This window comes from Hemibagrus wyckioides, linkage group LG05, assembly GCF_019097595.1.
Source record: "Hemibagrus wyckioides isolate EC202008001 linkage group LG05, SWU_Hwy_1.0, whole genome shotgun sequence".
In the NCBI taxonomy this organism is placed as follows: domain Eukaryota; kingdom Metazoa; phylum Chordata; class Actinopteri; order Siluriformes; family Bagridae; genus Hemibagrus; species Hemibagrus wyckioides.
Window position 1 is genome coordinate 2,265,906 of NC_080714.1, and position 8,982 is coordinate 2,274,887.

The 8,982-nt window shown below is 38.2% G+C and overlaps 1 protein-coding gene across 1 annotated transcript; it reads left to right on the forward strand.

Moving 5' to 3' along the window:
* Positions 1-5,583: 5,583 nt before the first annotated feature.
* LOC131353372 (H-2 class II histocompatibility antigen, A-U alpha chain-like) lies at positions 5,584-8,316 on the forward strand. The gene is made up of 5 exons (XM_058390362.1): positions 5,584-5,742; positions 5,975-6,220; positions 6,849-7,130; positions 7,405-7,534; positions 7,617-8,316. Exons 1-4 carry the CDS (start codon positions 5,685-5,687, stop codon positions 7,524-7,526), a joined length of 708 nt encoding a protein of 235 aa, XP_058246345.1. The 5' UTR covers positions 5,584-5,684; the 3' UTR covers positions 7,527-7,534; positions 7,617-8,316.
* The last annotated feature ends 666 nt before the right edge of the window (positions 8,317-8,982 follow it).

The window sequence follows — 8,982 nt, forward strand, 5'->3', positions numbered from 1 at the left end:
TCAAACAATCAATCAAATAATCAATCAATCAATCAATTAATGCACCTAGTTACTTAGTTGCTTCTCTGACTAAAGTCCTCTTGCTGTTCAGAGTTCAGGTCATATGCACAGGACTGTTTTGATGCAGCATTCACTAATCAGTTTCTTAAAGGCGTCTTCCTTTTACCTTTATTCTTTATTTGTTCAGGGAATGAAACAGTGATCCTCATGGACCCTGGCGCTAGATAAAGCACAGAACAGATGTAATTTAGACATTATATATTAGCACATATTCACAGAGGAATAATATATATGGTGATTGTCTGTAAAAATGTGTCAAATACTGCTGAAGCTGAAAAAAGCTGCAGATGATGTATATAATTGGCAGTAATATACTTTGATATCTCTACTGTAAGAAACATTCATTAAAGACAAACAAACATATTTGACCAGAAATACTGCAGAAATGTTTTAAGGAGCCAATTTAATGAATACACTGTCAGTCTGCTCATGTCTAAAACCTCACTAGTTATGTGTGATTTCCTTATGATGTGCTCAGGAGTTTGGAGAGTTAAACACCATAGTAAAACAGAATTCATTCAGTTTGTGGTCAGATATCTCAAATAGCTTCTGCTTTATCACATCATCACATGCTTGCACTCTTGTATGAAAAAGTGCATTACCAATTATCAAATAATCAGATATTAATGAGAAACAATTGATCCAACAGCGCAGAGGGGAGTGAATGAAACATGAGTGAATAATTTTTTTTTTTTGCTCACTGATGTTAGTGTGAACAGAAATAAGTGGATTGAAGAGATGATGAAGTGATGAGGATGATGCTGAGAATCAAAGTGAGAACTCATTTCATTGAGACATTGAGAAATCAAACAATAGGTTAAATATTTTAGGTGCATTCCAACAGGAAGGCAGCTTCCTTCATAGCCACATACTTTTTAAGGCACTAAGTAGCATTTTCCATCATAAGTCATTATACAGCATTACTTTCAGAGTGCTGCAGAATTAACTCAGGTCTCTTTATTATCCCATGGTTGGTTCCAGTTCACTAATCTGACTGGTTGAGTCTCATTGGAAGAGCATGTATATTGAGTATAACCTCACTGGGCTGCTTCACTCTGTGTATCACGCCTAGTTTGAAACGGTTACTACAGTAGAGCTGGTGTCATCATCACAGGACATGGCAACGGTACTTTATAGGAATATAACTTATGAATTCAATTATAAATCTAACCAGATGAAGGTGAAAAAGAAGAAGAGAAGGAAGGATTTTTTTACTGGAAGAACCTTTGTACAAATCAATGTGTTATAAATTGAGAATAGCTTCTTAATGAGATTTTACTGCTAGTGAAGCAAAAATAAATAGAAACTTTGACCAAATTGTGTCTGAAATGTTAGTTTACTGCTACACTCTACAGTCACTTCATATGTTATTTATGATATTCACTTCTTGTTTCTAAGACTGTTGAATAAAAGCAATATTGCAGCTGAGATTAGCTACAACATTCAGCCTTAATCTCATGCCTACTGGCAAACATCCAGGATGGAGACATGTCTGCTTACAGACAAGAGGTTGAGCAGCTGGATATCTGGTGCAGTCACAACAACCTGGAGCTGAACACGCACAAAACTCTGGAGATGAGAGTAGACTTCAGGAGAAACCCCCCTGCTCTCCCCCACTCACCATTATGGACAGCACTGAGGCTGCAGTGGAGTCATTCAAGTTCCTGGGAACCACCATCTCCCAGGACCTGAAGTGGGACATTCAGATTGACTCCATTGTGAAAAAGGCCCAGGAGAGGTTGTACTTCCTTCGTCAACTGAAAACATTCAATCTGCCACAGGCACAGATGACACAGTTTTACTCAGCTGTCATTGAGTCGGTTCTATGCTCTTCTATAACTGGCTGGTTTGGGTCAGCCAGGAAATCAGATATAAGAAGACTGCAACAGACTGTTAGGACAGCAGAACAGATCATTGGTGTACACCTGCCCAACCCCCAGGCAGGTAACATCATCACAGACCCCTCTCACCCCGAGCAGGTAACATCATCACAGACCCCTCTCACCCTGAGCAGGTAACATCATCACAGACCCCTCTCACCCTGAGCAGGTAACATCATCACAGACCCCTCTCACCCCGAGCAGGTAACATCATCACAGACCCCTCTCACCCTGAGCAGGTAACATCATCACAGACCCCTCTCACCCCGGGCAGGTAACATCATCACAGACCCCTCTCACCCCGAGCAGGTAACATCATCACAGACCCCTCTCACCCTGAGCAGGTAACATCATCACAGACCCCTCTCACCCCGAGCAGGTAACATCATCACAGACCCCTCTCACCCCGGGCAGGTAACATCATCACAGACCCCTCTCACCCCGGGCAGGTAACATCATCACAGACCCCTCTCACCCCGAGCAGGTAACATCATCACAGACCCCTCTCACCCCGGGCAGGTAACATCATCACAGACCCCTCTCACCCCGGGCAGGTAACATCATCACAGACCCCTCTCACCCCGAGCAGGTAACATCATCACAGACCCCTCTCACCCCGAGCAGGTAACATCATCACAGACCACTCTCACCCCGGGCAGGTAACATCATCACAGACCCCTCTCACCCTGAGCAGGTAACATCATCACAGACCCCTCTCACCCCGAGCAGGTAACATCATCACAGACCACTCTCACCCCGGGCAGGTAACATCATCACAGACCCCTCTCACCCTGAGCAGGTAACATCATCACAGACCCCTCTCACCCCGAGCAGGTAACATCATCACAGACCACTCTCACCCCGGGCAGGTAACATCATCACAGACCCCTCTCACCCTGAGCAGGTAACATCATCACAGACCCCTCTCACCCCGGGCAGGTAACATCATCACAGACCCCTCTCACCCCGGGCAGGTAACATCATCACAGACCCCTCTCACCCCGGGCAGGTAACATCATCACAGACCCCTCTCACCCCGAGCAGGTAACATCATCACAGACCCCTCTCACCCTGGCCACAACCTGTTTGCACTTCTCCCTTCAGGAAGACGCTTCAGATCTCTGTGCACTAGGACATCTAGGTTCAGAAACAGTTTTTTCCCCCCATGCCATCTCCAGCTTGAACAGCTAACACAGGAATTATTACCCGTGTTCTTTAATTCATTTCTGTAATTCATTCTCCATCTCTAATTACTGCCTCTTTCTCAAGTAGTATGTAAATACATATGCATATCTCTTTATTTATACAGCTGTATATAAAGTGTATAATGTACAAATCTGCACATAAATCATCTGTTCCAGATTCATTCACACATTATTTTTTATTTACTGTTAAGTCTTACTATTTAGATGTTTTCTGTTCTCATGCCAGGTATGTAGGTATGTATGTGTATGTATCAAGAACACCTTAAAAATAATACAACAAATTCCTTGTGTGTCTGTGCAGAGTTGGAGAATAAACCTGATTCTGCTTCTCACGCACAGCCATGTTGATATTCAGTATAAGTTCAGTGTGGTGAGTGTGATATCACTTAATTATCATTCTCTGATCCAGATTATATGAAATAATGATGACATTTTTCACAAAACATTACACTCTTTTGGGAACAGATCGAAGACAAAAAACAAAAAACTGCTTCAAAAGATGAACTCTTCAGATGTTTTCATTTACTCAAACTAAAGTAACAAATTTCATAAAGTTGAGAAAAGCATGATTTTAAGTCATAAAAACAAAGACAGATTCAGATCATTTATTCATTTTTAATTTCTTTATTAAATATTTCTCCTAAAATCATAGTGCTCTTGATTCAGTAGTGTTCAGTCCTCTTTCTTGTTTGTTTATCATCTCTTCAGAGACATGACCAGATCAGCTGTTCTGATGATCACGCTTCTCTGAACACACTGAATATCACTTTTTTGGATTAATCTAGATTTTATATTTGACTAATCACTAACAAGGAACATTATGATAGGTGTGTAACAGTTCTCAATAAAATTTGTGTTTAATTTGTCTGACAGAGCCTGAGTGATAAATGTAAAGTTAGTTAACGTGTTTAAAGTTAGTTATCTGTGTCCCATGCCCAGGGTTAAAGCAGCATCTTTCAAGCTACACCGTAGTAATAAACTATGCAAAATCTCTGAACCTAACCTCAGGACAGTTAAAATTAAATCCATCCACTTTGCAAAAAAAATATCTGCTAGCTCATTAACTATTAATTAACTGCAGTAGCTAGCTATATAAATGGATTCTGCATTCGCTTGCTAATTTTAGCAATGGACAACTGCAGAAAATCTACAAATGATCACAAATAACTCTTAAATATTATATCTGTTGGAGTGACCGCAGGTTCCACCATGTTAGTCAGAAGTGTCAGAACTCTAGTCTGGTGCAGTGAATTATGGGATTTTCCTTACAGGCATGTGATACTGTGTTCTGCTTCAGACGACTCTTTTCTCAGGATCACAGACCAAGAACACTGCTTTCATCCAGGAGGATGCTGTCATCAGTTTCGAGCACATCAGTCCTTCAGTGAAATTACTAAAGGTCATTTTCTTCTTTTGAGGAATTTTAAATTGCAAACATTTGTACTGGTTGTGATGTAAGTGCAAATTATGTTGAACACACTACCACTCAGAAGTTTGGGATCATTCAAAAATTTTATTGTTTTCCAAGGAAACACACACGAAATTAGTCTGAATAGAAAATATAGCAAAAGAACAGGACATGCTGACAGGTCAGAGTTAGAAATAATGATTTTGATGGAAATGATGAATGTTTTCTTCAAACTTTCATTAAAAAAAACACCTTTTGCAGCAGTTAAAGTCTGGACATTCTAGCTGTTAAATTTTCAAGATCATCTGATGAGATTTCATCCCATGCTTCCTGGAGCATCTCCTACAGTCTTCCTCCGAAGCTGAAATCAAGCTGAAATATGCGAGTGATCCCAAACTTGTGAGCAGTAGTGTATGTTTAATACTAAATTAAGAAAAAACACGTAAGAAACATGTAAGAATTTGACTCTGCAGGTCACAACACATGATATGTGCACTACATCATGTATACAGTATGAACACAGTGGCATTTAGACTCTCAGGTGAATTAAATAAAACACAAAAAATGTTTACTGACTTACAAATATATCAAATACTTACAAATATCACTTATAGAATATACACCTCATTATTCTTTTTAATTCTTATTATAATACTTGCACAATGCTAAACATAAAGTCAAACACACAATTTTTTAAAACCCCTTTTTATTTTATGAAGAACAAAACAAACAAACAAACAAACCCACTGAGCAATATTTTAAGAATTGCACATCTCTATAAACCTTTTTTTATTTTTAAATATGACGATAATTTAAAGACTATTTAGGAAATTAAAATTTCTCTGGTTTTAGTTTAGGCTTTTTTATTGTTGTTAAAATCATGTCCTGTCTCTCCCTGTGTGTTTAATCTCATCCCTGGACCTCTGCACGTGAAGAGGAAAGTTTCCGGAAGTGTGAGACTGGACTGGAGTCTCTGCCTGGACACTGATGACGTGTGAGTGAGAGGAGTGATGTGATTGGATGATTTCTGCTCTCCTCTACCCTGGGCTGTATTTCTGTGTGTATTCAGTGTGAGTGTACAGTCAGTGAGGAGAGAGATCATCTGAGCTTCTGATTTACTCACAATTCACCATGAAGATACTGCTGACCTTCTTCACACTCATGTGTGTGACGGACACTGGAGCAGGGGGTGAGGCAGGGGGACTTTATTATTCTCTAAATGTGATGGAAATAATTTGTGATCATTTAAACGCTACTATTAAGTGATAATGTCGGTATTTTTGTTGTTCTATTATAGAGCTGTATTTAAATAAAACAGACCGTCACCTTGTATATTTATACATAATAATTAAGTTTTATGAAGCTGTAATAATCTGTTGTTGGACTTTAAACATGTTTCTGTTTCTGTGTGTGAACTACAGATAAACACCAACATCTGCTGTTAACCGACTGTTCAGACTCGGATCAGGAGTTTATGTTAGGGAGCGATGGAGAGGAGATGTTTTATGCAGATTTTAATAAGAAGAAGGTAGTGAGTATGCTGCCTCCGTTCGCTGATCCCGGTGAATTCGCCGCAGGATACGAAGGCGCCGAGGGTAATATGGAGAACTGTAAACAGAACTTACAGGTGATAACAGGAGACTTTAAAGACAAGCCGGTGCCACAGGGTGAGTAACTCAGAGTATAAAAACATCATTTATACATTTAATCTGAAAATACATTTACGGTATGGAGCTGTTAGATTTGTTGTAGAATTGTCTGTAAGTTACTGAGTCTTTACACTGTCAGTAAACTATATTAATAATTACAACCTGAAGTCTGTAAACCTTTATACACTGAATCCTACAACAAAACAATAATCACACACTACACTACTGTTATAGTACAAGTTCATTTAAATACAGAGAGTAACTGATGTAGTGTGTAAATATAAATACACATTGATAAATCTTCCAAACATTCATTTTATTTGCTCTCTCTTACACACATACACTCTCACTGTCTCTCTCTCTCTCTCTCTCTCACACACACACACACACACACACTGAGGTCTGAGGCAGTGAAATTAAACATTTCTTTCATGTCATTCTTTTATAATCTTCGAATACTGAATGAATTGAAATCCATTACATTTACAAATGTGTAATTAAAGTTGCTGTCCTCAAAATCCATGTTTAAAAGCACAGTTTAGTTTCCAGATCTATTGGTGATGAGAGGTTAGAGACAGTCAGGAGAAATAATAAACACACCACAGACTGAGAGTGATAACACAGTGAATGTGTGGTTTCTGTCCAGATGCCCCACAAAGCTCCATCTACCCCAAACAGAAAATACAGCTGGGTTCAGAGAACACACTCATCTGTCACTTCACTCGGTTCTTCCCTCCACACGTTACTGTGCGCTGGACCAAGAACACCGTGGACGTGACGGACAAATCCACACTCAGTCAGTACTACCCAAACAAGGACGACACCTACAACCAGTTCTCCCACCTGCCCTTCACCCCACAGGAAGGAGACGTTTACACCTGTACAGTGGAGCACAAGGCCCTGGGCACACCTGATACCAGGACATGGGGTGAGACCACACATTAAACACACATCAATAAACCTGGAGAGAGATGCTTCAACTTTTCAAAAATTAAATAATAAAAAACACAATTTTACTATAAGTAATGCATACATTTATAAACATGTTATAAACATATTACAGTTTATTTTATCATTTTATGTGACTGATGCTACAAAACAGTGTGTGTGTGTGTTGTGTGTGTGTGTATGTGTGTGTGTGTGTGTGTGTGTATGTGTATGTGTGTGTGTGTATGTGTGTGTGTGTGTGTGTGTGTGTGTAGAGGTGGATGTTGAACTTCCCAGTGTGGGTCCGTCTGTGTTTTGTGGAGTTGGTCTGGCTGTAGGACTGCTCGGAGTCGCTACTGGAACTTTCTTCCTCGTTAAAGGAAACCAGTGTAACTGAACCTTCAGGTAACTGATACAATTAAACATCACATTTATTATATCTGATACACTGTTTATCTCTGACACACAACTGTTTCTCTGTTTACAGGCAGAAGTGAAGAGTTCAGAATCAATTTAGGTTATCAAGAAGATTTTTCACCAAAGAAACTGTACATGTACTCTTTTTTAAAAGATTTAAAAAGTGTTTATCTGTTCTATTTTACATTTACTTTCCATTTAATTCTCTGCACAAATCAATTAAAATATTTTTCTTTTACAAAATAAACTTTAACTGAACATTCAGATGATTTCTTCCACACAGAGGCTACATTCAGTAAATAATTGCACCCAGTAGAGAATCTCTGTATTAGTCAGGTTTCAACAACACTTGTGATGACATGTACAACACACAATACATGTAATTTTTAGTTTTTTAGACGTGATCATGTGAATAATGTGATAACACAAAGCAGAAGCAGGTCCATTTCACTTTATGTCCTTAAATTGCACATCTGAAAAAGTGAAAAAAGGATGATCATATTTATAAAAACAAAACAACATTAAGGGGAGAAAAATATACCTGAAAAGTAAAAAATCTGAATGTGAAAATAAATGAATTGATAAAAAATAAATGTGTGAATCATAAAACTGTCAATTTTCCATGTGCTTCTTCACACGAAGTTACTATTAACTCACTCATATTTATTTTTGATTGAAATGGTGACTGATTTTAATTTTTTTGTAAATATGTATAAGGCCTAAAGCTAATCATGTAAATACCTTTTGTTATTAAACAAAAAGAACAATCAGTGATCTTACATCCTCTTTTAGTGAACGAATTCCCTTTATAACACACCTCAGAGTAAAAGATCCAGCTTGTCTGGACATTTTCTCTGATTAGACAACACAGACACTTCAGTTTAGACAACTTGCTTTCTGTAGCGCAAACAACATAATTTTATGTTATGTTTTTATTCGTATTTTTTTATTTTATTTAATTTACTCTAGAGTAACGTCGGGAATTAAAATATGCTATCTTTACCGCTCGCTTCTGAAACCAAGGGGCAAAAGAGAGTGAGGTCACAGGTGATAGGTCAGGGACCGAAGGGCAGAGGGCAGGTGTCAAAATAAAAGTTTTTAAATGGCCCGATATAATCGATTATAACACGCGCGCACACACCCACACACACACAAAACCAAAACGAAACAACAATAACAAAAAAACAACAAAATAACAATGTACACATCTACACAACATATTTCTAGATGCCCGTGAGAATTGTGTTCTTAGAGAAAAGTGATTTAATAAAAGCAGTATTAACATTGGGAGCAGACCAAATATATTTAAAAATTCGAATACAGTCAACAAAACACGTTATAATGCATTATTATTATTATTATTATTATTATTATTATTATTATTATTATTATTATTATTAATTTTATGACATTGAAGTGTTTTGAGGTTTTGTGTG

Bases quoted from the DNA above. Each gene is read 5' to 3' on its own strand.
- LOC131353372 (XM_058390362.1), top strand. From the start codon at position 5,685: ATGAAGATACTGCTGACCTTCTTCACACTCATGTGTGTGACGGACACT. The intron at 5,743-5,974 runs GTGAGGCAGGGG...TGTGAACTACAG, and splicing joins GACGGACACTGGAGCAGGGG to ATAAACACCAACATCTGCTG. The intron at 7,131-7,404 runs GTGAGACCACAC...GTGTGTGTGTAG, and splicing joins ACCTGATACCAGGACATGGG to AGGTGGATGTTGAACTTCCC.